General features: G+C 40.0%; 1 protein-coding gene across 1 annotated transcript in view; it reads left to right on the top strand.

The window, feature by feature from the left end:
* The first annotated feature begins 6,500 nt into the window (after positions 1-6,500).
* EFCAB3 (EF-hand calcium binding domain 3) overlaps positions 6,501-16,430 on the top strand; it is a 29,571-nt gene continuing 19,641 nt past the window's right edge. Inside the window, exon 1 of the mRNA XM_049768235.1 lies at positions 6,501-6,513. Within this exon, the coding sequence (XP_049624192.1) occupies positions 6,501-6,513 (13 nt within the window). The remainder of the gene's footprint in view (positions 6,514-16,430) is intronic.

The following is a 16,430-nucleotide window of genomic DNA, read 5'->3' on the forward strand; positions in this document are numbered from 1 at the left end:
CCCCTGAGTGCTGCTGGGTGTGACCCAACACCCCCTCCCCCAAAAAAAACAGAAAGCAAGAAAGCATGAAAGAAAGAAAGAAAGAAAGAAAGAAAGAAAGAAAGAAAGCAAGGAAAGAAAGCAAGAAAGAAAGCAAGCAAGCAAAGAAAAAGAAAGAAAGAAGAAAAGAAGAAAGAAAGAAAGAAAAGAGAAAGAAAGAAAGAAAGAAAGAAAAGAAAGAAAGAAAGAAAGAAGAAAGAAAGAAAAGAAAGAAAGAAAGAAAGAAAGAAAGAAAAGAAAGAAAGAAAGAGAGGAAAGAAAGAAAGAAAGAAAGAAAGAAGAAAGAAAGAAAGAAAGAAGAAGAAAGAAAGAAAGAAAGAAAGAAGAAGGAAAGAAAGAGAAGGAAAGAAGAAGAAAGAAAAAGAAGAAGAAAGAAAGAAAGAAAGAAAGAAAGAAAGAAAGGAAGAAGAAAGGAAGAAAGAAAAAATAAAGAGAGAAAGAAAGAAAAAGAAAGAAAGAAAAAGAAAGAAGAAAGAAAGAAAAGGAAGGAAGGAAGGGAGAGAAGGAAGGAAAGGAAGAAAGAAAGAAAGAAAGAAAGAAAAGAAAGAAAGAAAAGAAAGAAAGAAAAGAAAGAAAGAAAGAAAGAAAGAAAGAAAGAAAGAAAGAAAGAAAGAAAGAAAGAAAGAAAGAAAGAAAGAAAGAGAAAAAGAAAAGAAAGAAAGAAAAGAAAGAAAGAAAGGAAGAAAGGAAGGAAGGAAGGAAGGAAGGAAGGAAGGAAGGAAGGAAGGAAGGAAGGAAGGAAAGAAGGAAAGGAAGAAAGAAAGAAGGAAGAAAGAAAGAAAGAAAGAAAGAAAGAAAGGAAGGAAGGAAGGAAGGAAGGAAGGAAGGAAGGAAGGAAGAAAGAAAAAGAAAATTATCCAAATTCACCTGGTAAAATGGTAGAATATTAGCAGTAGAGCATATGCCTGGCACATTCTTGGGTGCTACTCTCAGTTCTGTGCTCTGGAGTCACTTTTATTAACCCTTGAATCTAAATTATAAACTTTTCTTAGCTTTGTTTTGGGCCACATCTGGCAGAATTCATGGTTTACTCCTGGCACTACATGTGGGGATGACTTCTGGTGGGGTTCAGAGGACCACAAAAGTGCCAGAGATTGAACATAGGTCATCTGTATGCAAAGCTAGTGCCTCACTTGCTGTAATGTTGCACCAGTTCTTAATTGTACAGTTTCATAAAGAACTGAGAGTGGGTGAATTATATTTTATTTTGCTTCTAGAATTGATCAAATATCTTCTCCCCATAAGGGGGTATGAACTCAGAAGATATGATTGTGTGCAAGGCAAATGCCCTACCTGCTGTACTGCTGCTCTGGCCTCTCCTTTGCTTTTTTTTTTTAAATCCATTGTCATAAATTCTATAACTTACAAGCCTATTACTATTTATTTCCTTTTTTGATACCATGGATTGAACCAGGTTCTCAAACATATGAGGCATAAATTCAGGTTAGCCATATTTCTGGTCCAAGTTTGATGTTTTTGGCCTTACTTTCTAGGTTTCAACAATAGAACAGGGCTGGAGAAATAGTACAGCTGTAGGGCGTTTGACTTGCACAAAGCCGACCCAGGATGGACCCGGGTTTGATCCCTGGCATCCCAGAGGCCTGCCAAGAGCAATTTCTGAACTCAGAGTCAGAAGTAACCCTTGAGCGCTGCCAGGTGTGGCTCAAAAACCAAAAACCAACCAAACTAAAACAATAAAACAGTTCTTTTTAATCTAGATTAGTAGTACATTTCCTTTCTATTCCCAATGAGTATTTCCATTGTACAAATACTCAAATTTGTTTTTACATTCCACAGCTGTGGACAATTGCTTTGTTATAGTTTGGGCTTATTAAGAATAATAAGCTACTGTGGTTATTTACATACAGGCATTTTTTAAACATGTCTTCATTCTCTTCAGTAAATACATAAAAGGAATTTTCTGGTGGTTTGATAAATATATTTAACTTCTTAAATAACTGCCAAATTGTCTCTTAGGATAGATGTAGAAATTTTTTCATTTTCATCAAAATGTATGGTAGATTTTCCCAACAAAAAGCACCTACAGGGGCCGGAGAGAGAGCATAGAGGTAAGGCATTTGCTTTGCATACAGAAGGATGGTGGTTCAAATCTCGGCATCCCATATGGTCCCCCGAGCCTGTCAGGAGCAATTTCTGAGTGTAGAGCCAGGAGTAACACCTGAGCGCTACAGGGTGTGACCCAAAAACCAAAAAAAAAAAAAAAAAAAAAAAAAAAAGCAGCCTACCTCCTCTACCAAGCTCAAAATGAAAATAATGGCTACTGAATCTCCCTAGGTAGTTTTGTCTAGGCTGATTCCTCTGCAGCATTCTCAGTAGGGGTAGGGTATATTCTCTATATAACACAAACCACATCCCACACCCTTGACAGAAAGTCCCAGCTCCACAACTTAACCTTATCAAATCGTCACACTACCAAATTTTATTTATTTATTTATTTATTTTGTTCTGGGTCCATACCCCGTGTCGCTCAGGGATTACTCCTGGCTATGCACTCAGAAATCGCTCCTGGCTTGGGGGACCATATGAGACGCCAGGGCATTGAACCGCGGTTCATCCTAGGCTACCTCTGGCAAGTCAGACGCCTTACCACTTGCACCACCAATCTGGCCCCCCAAATTTATTTTAGATCTATAAATCCCAGTTGACACCTCAAAATTTTATATTAGTAACAGCCCAGTAGTATCACAAAGAGTCTGATAGGAAAGTTACATAGAAATCAATCAAGCTCAGGAGCCAGAGTGATAGCACAGCTGTAGGGCTTTTGCCTTGCACTTAGCTGACCCGGGACAGACCTGGATTTGATCCCTGGCATCCCATATAGTCCCCTGAGCCTGCCAGGAAAATCGATTTCTGAGCATAGAACCAGAAGCAACCCCTGAGAGCAGCTGGGTGTGGCCAAAAAAACAAAAAGAAAAAATATGGTAATTCTAATTGCTCTTTATTCTGGGGCTAGAGTTAGTACAGGGTTTAAGATATTTATTTATCTTGCAACACAATTGATCCCATTTTAATTCCACACAGTGTGGTCGGTCCCTGAACACCACTGGGAAAAATCCAAGTACCATTGGGTATGGCTCCCAAAACAAAATACAAGTAAAAATTTAAAAATGGATTTTTCTTATCACTCTAAATTCTTCCCACCTCATATTATCAGACATTTTACTTGAGCTATAGCTATTTTTTGTGGGTAATTATTGAATTTTTATTGTGGTTGTAACTTCCCACAGGTTTGGTCTTTCAACTAAAGACAAATGATTTTTAATATACTTTACATGTTCTGTTGTAATTTATGTATACTATTTTTTTGGTGGAAGGCAGGGATAAACAATGTAGTGTATTTTTCCCCTAAATTTTTTTGGGGGGTCACACTAGGCAGCACTCAAGGGTTACTCCTGACTCCATGCTCAGAAATCTCTCCTGGCAGGCATGGGGGACAATATGGGATGCTGGGATTTGAACCACCATTCATCCTGGATTGGCTGCTTGCAAGGCAAGTGCCCTACTGCTATGCTATCTCTCCAGCCCCTAAACTTTTTCTTTTAAAGCAACATTGCATTGTAGCATATCAACTGTGTATCACTGAAACTTAAACTTCCATTAAGATTTCCACAGAAAGCCTTATTCTATTTATTATACATTTGCCCCCTTTGTCTTTGGGGGGGCTATACCTGGCAATGCTCAAGGATTACTTCTGGCTCCTCACTCAAGCAGAGCTCATATGGGAAGCATATGGGATTCTGGGGATCTAACCTAGGGCCACATCCAAGATTGAATCTACAACCATGTTCTCCTTTGTCTTGATGTGTCCACTCACCTTTCCCCATTCCTCTGGTAACCATTAATTTATCTTAGCATTCCAAAGTTCATATTTATTTTATTTAGTTCATTTATTTTTTTCAATATGCTGCATGAGTGAATCAACTAGTTCTTCATATCATTCATCAGCTAACATTTATACAACTTTCAATTCATTCATATTTAATATGAAGTATGTTAAGAGCATTGTTTTTAAACTTTCATTTTCTTGAAATCCCAAGTGTAAAAATATTACAATAATGTCACTCTCGGCTGCATATACTCCCAAGTATGCTAAATGAATGGCTTTTAAAACTCAGTGGCTCTAAAACTAAAAGAAGCTTGCAGACCATTCACATCCTGGCCTGAGACTGAATAGGGAATGAGGTCACAGTTGAATGATGGAACAAACCCTTTATTAGATTCCTGATCTAATTGAAGCCCAGTAGTAAGTAGTCAGAAGCAAAACTTCAAAGAAGGTACATTTTCAGATTTTATAGAAATATACAATTATTTTCTCAAGCCTGTCTTCTCCATGAAATATTGAAGGTAACTATTTTTAAAAATGATTATTTAGAACCACAGAAATGACTGCACAGCTTCCTTCAAGTGCCTGAATTGTTGAGCTCGAGTTTACAACCCTGGTAAGTTTACAGATATTGAGTACATATCCTTGAATTGTTTAGAGCAACTTGTTCAGACTCTGAGAACAACTGAGAAAAACAGATGCTAAACCTGCAGAAATTTTTTATTCACAGCTTCATAATATTTTACTATTTCTTCCTCTTAAACCAGAGACTCAGTTTTCTCATCAATGGCCATCTATTACAATTTACATTTTGAAAAGATAAGCCACCAAGGAAGTGACTTGGTGGTAGAGGACTGGCTTTGCATGTGTGAGGCTTTGGATGTGACCCTTGACACTACAGAGGGAAAAAATAGATAAAAAAAAGATCATTGGAGGGGCTGGAGCGATAGCACAGTGGTAGAACACTTGCCTTGCATGCGACCAACCCAGGATGGACCCAGGTTTGATCCCCGGCATCCCATATGATCCCCCAACCCTGCCAGGAGTTATTTCTGAGTGCAGAGCCAGGAGTAATTCCTGAGCACTGCCACGTATGGCCCAAAGACAAAACAAAAGATCACTGGAGAGATAAAATCAACCATAAAAGAGGGGCCCTACCAATCAAGCTTCTGTTTCATAAGCCCTTAGGAGAGGGGGGGAAATGATAGCACCGTGGGTAGGGCATCTGCTTTGCATGCAGTCAACCTAGGTTCAATCCTTGGCATCCCATATGATCCCCTGAGCCATCTAGGAGTAACTCCTGAGTGCTGCCATCTCTGGCACAAAAGCCAAAATATAATTAAAATAAAGAGGACACTAGGAAATGAAAACACATACTTGCTCATGGATTGGATTATCATTAAAATGGCAGAACTCCCTCAAAGTATTATAAAATTTAAAGCAGTCCCGATAAGGATATCCATGACATTTTTCAAAGGATTAGATCAAGCACTCCTGTTTATTTATGGAACAATTGCTCATGCTCTGGGGCTGGAGAGATAGCATGGAGGTAAGGTGTCTTGTCTTCTGCCTTACAGGACAGTGGTTCGAATCTCGGCATTCCATATGGTCCCCCGAGCCTGCCAGGAGCAATTTCTGAGCATAGAGCCAGGAGTAACCCCCGAGCACTGCCGGTAGCGACCTAAAAATCAAAATAAATAAATAAATAAATAAACCTCCAAGAATAGATGTGAGGCATAACTTTATCCAACTTCAAATTGTACTACAAAGCATGGATAATTAAAAAATCATGGTGTTGGAATAAAGACAACCATTAGATTAATTGAATACACTTGAATATCCTGAGACAGACCCTCAGGCATATATGATCAATTAATCTCTGATAAAGAAGCAAGAAATATAAAGTGGAGCAAGGAAAGCTTCTTCAACAATTGATGTTGAGAAAATTGGTCAACTACATGCAAAATATGACCACTCTAATGCCATGCACAAAAGTCAAATCAAGTTGGATTAAAGAGGGACCAGATATAGATAGCACAATGGGTAGAGCATTTGCCTTGCAAGTGGCTAACTTGAGCCTGTAAGGGTGATTTCTGAGCACAGAGCCAGGAGTAATCCCTGAGCTTTCTGGGTTTGGCCCAAAAAACAAAGAAGAAAAGGATTAAAGCCACAAGGCACACAGAGGAGAACATAGGCAGAACTTGCCATTACATTGAAACTAAAGGTATTTTCGAGGATAAAACAACATTGATCAAGCAACTAGAAGCAAACATAAACAAATGAAACTACATTAAATGAAGAAGTTTCTGCACCTCCAAGAAAATGGTCACCAACATACAAAGACTCCACTTGGATTGGGAAAATTATTCACTGAAAACCCATTTGATAAGAAGCTAATATCCAAGATATAATAGTAGAGCTTAACAAGAAAAATAATCTAACCTCACTAAAAAAAAGAAAATGGAGAGAAGAGATAAACAGAAACTTCCTCAAAGAAGGAATACAGATGGCCTCACCAGCAGTTTGTTGGAATGAGTATGGGATCCCTCCCCCTGCATACTTATCATACTTTTGCAAGATCTGGCAGTTTAAACTACACCCCACAGCCACCATCACCATGTCCGCATCTGGTCAGTTCTATAGACTCACTCTATTCTCAAAAACTGTGAAAAATCATGGGTACACCAACCTTGAAGCTGAAAGTGAGCAAGCTTGGGAAGAGAGGCAGGCCAAGTCCCTGCCATACTGAAGCCTTGCCAGCTGTATCACCATCCACATTTGTCACTTTGCCAATACCCAGCTTCACAACTTGATCTCTGCAGCGATATCACTGATTTCTCCACTTAACTCTCAGAGACAACAGTCCAGGTTTGGACTGATATCTCCAGAATTTTGTTGCAATGATCCTCGTGCCCTCCCCCCACATTCTTGTAGTTTTTAGAAGGCCTGGAAGCTTAAACCAAAATATCACCCTTGGAATTCCTGGACAGCACAACTGCATATACAGCCATGTGACAACTGCAAAAAATTTTTTCAGTTTTTGGGCCACACATAGACACACTCAGGGATTACTCATGTGTTTGTGCTCAGAAATCATTCCTGGAAGGCTCAGAGACATATGAGATGCCAGAGATTGAAGCTGGATTAGTAGTGTGCAAAGTAAATGCCCTACTCGTCATGATATTGCTCCAGCCCCAGTGAAAACTCCAAATTTTGCAATACTGTCATCCCAGTAGGAACTTAAATTTCAACAAGGATTTGAAGCCACTAATGTTCAGAATGCAAACAAATAACAGAAAGATCAACTAGCAAGAAATAATATACTTTCTGACAATGACTTGATGACCTTATTGTGAGATCCAATAATTTTCATTATAACATTTTTTGCTGTACTAAAAAATAATTCTATTATCATTTATTTGTAAAAAAAAATAAGGAATATAAAATATATTATTTCATGCCTCCCAAGGGGACAGGCTTGAAAATAAATTGGAATTCGGGTACAATGGTGGAGGGAATTTTACATTAGTGATGGGATTGGTGTTAGAACAAGAAGTGGCAGAAACAAATGAATTATGAGCAACCATGTAAAGCATAATCCTTAAATTAATTCATTTATGATTGATCCCCCGGCATCCCATATGGTCCCCCAAGCCAGGAGTGATTTCTTTTTTGTTTACACTTTTTTAAAATTTATTTAAAGAAAATGATGTACATAGTTGACATAATTGATAATAATACATTTGTTTTAGGAAGACCAAAAGCAACATAATTTAAAAGCATAGAAAATTGAAAGAAAAACTAAAGAGATGGAAGAGAAAGAAGGATATTTTTGAAAATTCTTGAATCACAATAAATTTATTAAAGTAAGGTTAAAAAAAAAGTACATATGGTCAAAACCCAAAAATCTTTCATGTCATTAACCACCAGAAAGATGCAAATAAAATTAAGATGTAATTTCACACCATTGAGACTGGCACACATAAAGAAGAATGATCAGTGTTGGCATGGATGCTGGGAGAAAGGGACTTGTTGGAAACAGTATGGACAATTCCCAAAAAATTATAAATTGAGCCTCATATGACTCCCAACATTACCTCTCCTGGGAATATATTATAGGGGCTCAAAAACACAATGCAAAAAAGGCATCTGCACTCCTTTGTTCATTTAGCACTATTCACAATAGCCAGAGAAATAACTCAAGTGCCCAAAAACAGATGAGTGGATTAAAAAAAAAAGAACTGTGGTACATCTATTCCATCTAGTAATGGAATGCAGCTGTTAGGAAAACCTGCTTATACATGAATGGATATGTAGAACACACTGAGTGAAATGAGTCAAAGGGAGATGGATAGAGATAGAATGATCACATTTATTTGTAAGATAGTATAAAAAGATAGTATGGTAGGGTGTAGTACAGTGGGTAGGGTGTTTGCCTTACATGCAGCCAACCCAGGTTCAATCCCCAGCATCCCATATAGATCCCTGACCCTGCCAGGAGTAATTTCTGAGCAGAGTCAGAATACCAAAAGAAAATAGAAATGAGGATTAGGCGAACTAATCTATGATAGAAAGCTTGCACAAAGAGGGGGTAGTGCAGCTAGAGCAGAGAAGTGACCACTATGATAATAAAAGATGGAAATGTTCACCCTAGACAAAAACTGAATGCTGAAAGGAGGGAATATATGCATGATACCCCTGCAGTAACAATATTGCAATCTACAGTACCTAAAAGGAAAAAAAAGAGAGAGAAGAAAAAAAGTCTGTCGTAGGGACCAGATAAGGCATTTGCCTTGCATGCGACCTGGGTTCGATCCCCAACATCCTATATGGTTCCCCAAGCACTGCAGGGAATGATTTTTGAGTACAGAGCCAGGTGTAATCCCTGAGCACCACTGGGTGTGGCCCAAGAAACAAAACAAAACAAAGTCTGCCATAGAAGCAGGATGGGGAGTTAGGGAAATGAGGACATTGGTGGTGGGAAATTTACACTGGGGAAGGGATGGGTATTGGTATTGTATAACTAAAACTCAATCATGAACAACTTTGTAATTGTATCTCATGATAATTCAATCAAAATAATTTATAAAAAAAAAAGATTTAGGCTGGATCAATATCATAGTGGTTAAGGCACTTGCTTTGCATGTGGTTGACCTGGGTTCAAACCCTGGCATTTAATATGGTCCCCTGAGCACTGACAGAAAAGTTTCCTGAGTCAGATCCAGGAGTAAACCCTGAGCACTGCCACGTGTAACCCAAAAACAAACAAACAATAAATTAATTAAATTAAATTAAAGAATTGACAGGACAGGAGTGAACTTCCCAGGAGGAAATACTGAGAAAAATCTACTTATTACCAGGTAGGTATCAAAATATAAAAAAATAGTAATTATTTTATAGTATAAATAATTAGGCAATTAGAAATGCTATAAAGTTTGATTCTCTCAATTATGACAAGAAATGTTATACGGGGCCGGGTAGGTGGCGCTGGAGGTAAGGTGTCTGCCTTGCAAGCGCTAGCCAAGGAAGGACCGCGGTTCGATCCCCCGGCATCCCATATGGTCCACCCAAGCCAGGGGCGATTTCTGAGCACATAGCCAGGAGTAACCCCTGAGCGTCAAACGGGTGTGGCCCAAAAACCAAAAAAAAAAAAAAAAAGAAATGTTATACAAATTTTTAATTTTATTTTTGTCTCTAAACTTTTTTTCATGTATTTCCAGGATGTATCACTTGTCACCATTCATTTTTCAGTAATGCCACTGGAAAGACACAGTTTAAAATGAAAGCAGAAGCCAAATATTTTGTTTAGAGATTTAGGGAGGATAAATAACCCTCCATATCATTTCCCAACTTGGCACAGACTTACAACTCAGATCTGCATATGTTAATATCTCTTGAAGCCCCGACTTCCAAACTCCAAGTCTTGAGCTTGCAAAGTTGCAAAATAATATAGAGAAATGAATCTGTGCTTTGATCTCTAATTGTCTCTTCTGAATTCCAGACAAGTTACTGACTACATGGAAGTGGCTAATTTGAGAGGGAAATTTAAGCTTACTCCTCTATCAAGACTTTCCTACAGTAACAAGAGGTAAGAAATTAAAGTTATAAATATGTAGGGACAAGAGAGAGAGCATGGAGGGAGGGTGTTTGCCTTGCATGCAGAAGGAAGGTGATTCGAATCCTAGCATCCCTTATGGTCCCCCGAGCCTGCCAGGAGCGATTTCTGCGCATAGAGCCAGGAGCAACTCCTGAGCACTGCTGTGTGTGATCCAAAACAAAAATAAATAAATATGTTAAGGCAAAGGTTTACTAAAATAATGACCATAAAGGCTATAATTAAGCAATTTAGAATATCTATTCTGATAATTTAGCTATAAGACAAAATACCTGAATTGAAGATAAAATTTTGTTGTTGTTTTTGAGCCACACTTGGCAATGTTACAAAGTAGGTGCTCTAAAATAATTCACTGTTCTTCTGGGTCAAATGATAAATAATTGTTAGGGAAAAAATGTGGGGCTTAAAGAGATAATATAGGAGGTAAAGTGCTTGTCTTGCAGGTGGCCAATGCCAGTTCAGTCCCTGCCATCTCATATAATTCTCTGAAAGTTGCCCGTCACTGCTGAACACAGAGACAGAAATAAACTCTAGGGCCCGGAGAGATAGCACAGCGGTGCTTGCCTTGCAAGCAGCCGATCCAGGACCTAAGGTGGTTGGTTCAAATCCCGGTGTCCCATATGGTCCCCAGTGCCTGCCAGGAGCTATTTCTGAGCAGACAGCCAGGAGTAACCCCTGAGCACCGCCGGGTATGACCCAAAAACCAAAAAAAAAAAAAAAAGAAAGAAATAAACTCTAAACTCTAAAAGGTGTGGTCCAACCCTCCACTCCCTGCAAAAAAGAAATGAAACTATATTCTATTTAAACAAAGAGTTATCTTTTCTATTCTCTCAAAAATATATTCCTATGAAGGGGCAGAATACACTTGTAGTCTTAAGACACTGTCAGAAGGTGGTGGCAGGAATCTCTAAATAAAAATACTCTAGGAAGAAAAAATTAAAATGTTTAAGTACCATGGGGCCGGAGTGGTGGCACAAGCAGTAAGGCTTCTGCCTTGCGCCCGCTAGCCTAGGATGGACTGAGGTCCGATCTCCCAGCGTTCCATATGGTCCCCCAAGCCAGGAGCGATTTCTGAGCGCAGAGTAAGGAATAACTCCTGAGCACCACCGGGTGTGGCCCAAAAACAACAACAACAATAACAACAACAACAAAAAAGTACCATGGGTGGGTTGTCACTAGGGATGAGAAGATTGCTAAAAGAGGCTCAGGAGCGACAGAACAGTAGATAGGATATTTGCCTTGCATGCAGCCGACTTGGGATTGATCCCTGCCATCCCATATGGTCTCCCAAGCATGCCAGGAGTAATTTCTAGCACAGAGCCAGGATTGACCCCTGAGTACTGCCAAGTGTGGTACCAAAACAGAAACAAATCACCCCCAATTGAAATTAGGACAATTTGAGACCTTATCACTTATTTTCCCCAAGTTCTTCTTTGAATAAGAATCAAATCAACTAAATACAAGATAATAAATCTATAAAGTACAAAAGCTTTCTTTTGTGCCTTGTTAAGTTTTACTTAATTTTTTTCTGATTAAAAACATATTTTTTCCATAATGGCTTACATATCTTTCACAGAAATTTTACTTAATTTTTTAATTGGGGGTTGCAACAATAGTGGGAAAGACACTTGAATTAAATGTGACCAATTCTAATTCCATCATTCCCAGCACCCCTGTAATCCCCCAAGCTTCCCTATGAGTAATCCCTAAGTGCAGTCAGGAGTAAGCTTTGAGTACTGCTGGGTATAGCCTCCAAAAAAGAAACTAGGTGGGCAGAAAAAGAATACAGCAGGTAAGGCAATTGCCTTGCACATGGCAGACTCAGGTTTGATGCTCAGCATTCCATCTGGTTTCCCCAAGTCTGCCAGTAATATCCCCTTCCTAGCACAGAATAGGGAGTAGGTCCTGAGCACTGCCAAGTGTAGTCCCAAAACAACAAAGCAAAATTGATTGTAGTCGGGGCTGGAGAGATAGCATGGAGGTAAGGCATTTGTCTTGCATGCAGAAGGACAGTGGTTAGAATCCCGGCATTCCATATGGTCCCTTGAGCCTGCCAGGAGCAATTTCTAAGCATAGAGTCAGGAGTAACACTTGAGTGCTGCCGGGCGGCATGACCCAAAAAACAAACAAACAAAAATGATTGTAGTCAACATGATTCACAACTTTACAGTACTGACAATGCCTACAGCATTCTTACACCACACCCTCCATTTTAAGTGCCTGCTTTCCTCTACCTTTGACACAGTAATTTCTTCTCTCCCTGCCCATCCCCTTCCCACTCCTTACATCTCACTGTCCTGATCAGCTTCATTCTGTAAACTCATTACTAGATTTTCTTGCCTTTTTTTTTGGGGGGGGGGGGGTTCTATTGTTTGGTTCTGGATCGGCTGCTTGCAAGGCAAACGCTGCTGTGCTATCTCTCCGGGCCCCACCAGGAATAATTTCTAAGTGCAAAGCCAGGGTTAACCCCTGAGCGTAACTGGACATGGCCCCCAAACAAACAAATAAAAGTTTAGGTTTCCGGGCCCGGAGAGATAGCACAGCGGCGTTTGCCTTGCAAGCAGCCGATCCAGGACCAAAGGTGGTTGGTTCGAATCCCGGTGTCCCATATGGTCCCCCGTGCCTGCCAGGAGCTATTTCTGAGCAGACAGCCAGGAGTAACCCCTGAGCAGTGCCGGGTGTGGCCCAAAAACCAAAAAAAGAAAAAAGAAAAGAAAATGGGAAAAGGGTGATGGACAAGTAGAAGGCTGAAGTGAACTTTCTGGCAAACCATTTTTTACTGTTTACTCCTTAACTAATAGAAATATGTAAGAATGTCCTTATCTAGTGTGATGAGATGTATTATGATGGCTTGCAGTCATTGCAGTCAGCACAAACTCATGAGCAGAAGTAATATTTGTTTGTTTTACTTATGCATTAAATATTTTCATGTATTTTTTCAGGGAGAAACATTTCTCAGGATTTATCCCATATCATTATGACAGCACAGAAAATAAGTTGAGTCCTTCACAAATACAAGGTAATGACAATCATCCCCAAATAAAAGCATAAATAAGAGTTCATTAATATATCTGATCAAGGGCCATAGAAATAGTACAGAAGGAACATGGTTCATGTATTATACAGGTGAACCAGGATTTAAACCCAGTAACCCAAACTGTCCCCCAAACACTTCCAGGAACAATTTATGAGTACAGAGCCCAAGTAATTTATGAGTACTATGAAGTGATGCTCCCAAAAATACACACAGACACACAGACACACACAGACACACACACACACACACACACACACACACACACACACACGTGTTATCATTTTCTTCCCTAAGAGAGTCCTGGTTTCAAGTATCAGGATAGCCCTGCTAATTTCAGAACAAAACATCCCATCTTGAATTCATACAAAGACACATAGACATCTTTCTACAATTCAGACAGCCCTGGCCAAATATTTTTATTTAAAAAGGGGGGCTGGGGCCCGGAGAGATAGCACAGTGGCGTTTGCCTTGCAAGCAGCCAATCCAGCACCAAAGGTGGTTGGTTCGAACCCCGGTGTCCCATATGGTCCCCCGTGCCTGCCAGGAGCTATTTCTGAGCAGACAGCCAGGAGTAACCCCTGAGCACCCTCGGGTGTGGCCCAAAAACCAAAAAAAAAAAAAAAGGGGGGGGGCTGGCGTGATAGCACAATGAATTTGCCTTACATATGGCCTATCTGAGTTTGATCTCCAGTGTAGCAAGTCAGCCCCTGAAGAGGTTGACTGATGGTGGGATGGAGAATGAGGCCTTTTTCTTCCTACTCGGAGCACGCGTCTGCCACCCTGTCTAGCCCACGGTTCTGAGGTGAAACGGTGGGTAAACAGCTCGCAGACAGTCAGGCTCGTGGAAATATTTGCTTTATTCGGAGGACAAAACTGAAGTCCAAAGACTCAGCTTCAGTTCCAGCCAGCCAAAGCCCCGGCCTTCCACAGACCCCTGTTTTTATACTCCAGAGTCGGGTACCACCCAATGGTGGGATCAGATACCAACCATTGGTGAAAGCAGAATCAGGTCCTACCCTAGGGTGGGGGCAGAATGCCAGGTCACACCCTAGGGTAGTGCACAATCACCAATCAGTTTAGGGTGAGTAACATAGTAATCCCCCAAAATATTTACATACACAACACCCAGCACTCCATATGGTCCCACAAACAACCAGTAGTTCAGTAATTCCTGAGTGCAGACCCAGGAATAACCCCTGAGTGATGTGAACTATGGACCAGAAATCCAGAATAAAAGAATTAGGGATGTCTGCATTTGATTAGCTCCAAGCACTCAATTTATTCTTGAAAGAGATGTAAACCAAGCCACGAAAAATTATGGATACACTGGTCACACAACTGAAAACTGACAGTTTTGGAAGGAAAGGCAGGCCATGTTTTTGCACTGCTGATGTCATGCCAGCTGCATCTACTACCCACAATCACTGTTTTGCTTCAACACTCCTCTACAGCTCTACAGAAACACCAATATAACCAAAACTCTAGGTATACCAGTATTTGGACTGACATCACCAGGACTTTTTTTTTTATTGAGTGTGGGAACCCTCTGGTTCCCCCTACCCACTTTCTCTTACTTATAAAGGGGGCCCTGCAGCCTAAAATACAACCCACTAAAGCCACAGTACCAGCCACAGTGCTTGCAATTCCTAGGCCATGCAGCCACATATGCAACAATTCTAAATCCTTTAATACTGTCATTCGAGTAGAAACACTGATTTAGTTACTAAAGTGTATGAGAAGCCAGTATGTTCAGAAACAAAAGTATTAACAGAAAGATTAACTATCAACAAGAGCTCTAACAATGACTCAATGAACTCACTGTGAAATGCGATAATTTTCACAAATTTTCTTGTGCTGTACATATTCTTTCTCTTCCTTCCTTTCTTCCTTTCTTTTTGCTTTCTTTTTTCTCTCTTCTTTCTTTCTTTTTTCTCTTTTTCTTTCTTCTCTCTCTTTTTCCTTTTATTTTTTAAAATTTTTTAAAAATAATTTTGCTGGGGCTGGCGCGGTGGAGCTAGAGGCAAGGTGTCTGCCTTGCCAGCGCTAGCCTAGGACGGACCGCGGTTCAATCCCCCGGAGTCCCATATGGTCCCCCAAGCCAGGAGCAACTTCTGAGCACATAGCCAGAAGTAACCCCTGAGCATCACCGGGTGTGGCCCAAAACTAAAATAAATAATGATAATAATAATTTTGCTTTCACCTGGAAACAAATATATTATGATAACTATGTAATATATGTTTTTTTAAATAAAGTAGTCTATATGTTTTAAATTTAAAAAAGAATTAGGTGGCCAGCAAGATAGTATAATTAGGGCACTTGTCTTGTACATGGTCAACCCAAGTTTGATTGCTGACATCATGGTCCTCTGACCACCACTAGGAGCTATTTCTGAATGCAGAGCCAGGAGTAACCCCTGAACATTGTTGGTTATGGCCGAAACCACTCTATCCCAAATTAAAGTATTTGTCAAGAATTTGTATGAAGCAGAAAGATAGTACAGGAGTAATACTTGCCTTACTCAAGTTTTGAAACCAGTTTGGTCCCAGCATCAAATGTGGTCCCCAAGCACTTCTAGGAGTGATTCCTAAGCACAGAGTCAGGATTAAACCATGAATATTTTAAATATATTTTTTATTTAAGTAACATGATCATAGTTGGGTTACAGTCAAACAGAACACCCCCCTTCACCAGTGTAATGTTTCCCCTCCCCCCTTCCTATCCCCTGTCTGTATTCGAGACAGGCATTCTACTACAGTTATTTGTTTTTAAGTTTAGTAAATTGTATTTTTTTTCTTAAAGGATAAGAGTAAAAAAAAATTAGTAAAGTTGTGATAGTGGCAATCACCATTGTTTGCATAGGTCCAGAAAAATGGGAAAAATGGAAAAAAAAATCCTTGACCTGATTATAAAAAGGCTTCACCCCAGAAGTTTATTGGCATAAGACCGACTCTGGGTTCCAGGCATATCAGTCTGTCCAACCCGAGTCATTCTCCGTGGTCCCGGTGAAACTTTTTCACACTTTAGCTATTGTTGGTATCAGGCTCTTATATTTAAAGATTCTGGATTCTGTGCATTTCTTTCATCGATGTCAGGCTGATGTGGAGCATCCTCTAGTTTCAGCATAGCATACCATTAAATGCGGAGCGATCTGCCCTGCATGCAGACTGTTGCTGAGTCGCCTGGGTGTTGGGAGCACTCTTTGGAGTAAGTCAATGCCAAAGCAGTGGTTGGTCTTCCCTGGTAGAGGCTTGGATCCTGATAATGTTATAGACAATTGTGGTTGTTTCCATAGATGGTTTCCATTGTTCAGGTGTGTGTGGGTGATGCCCATTCTTCTGAGGCCTGAGCCATATCATTATGCCAATGTTCAGGGTATAAGGCCTAATTGCATTAC

The sequence above is a fragment of the Suncus etruscus genome, chromosome 1 (assembly GCF_024139225.1).
Source record: "Suncus etruscus isolate mSunEtr1 chromosome 1, mSunEtr1.pri.cur, whole genome shotgun sequence".
Lineage (NCBI taxonomy): Eukaryota > Metazoa > Chordata > Mammalia > Eulipotyphla > Soricidae > Suncus > Suncus etruscus.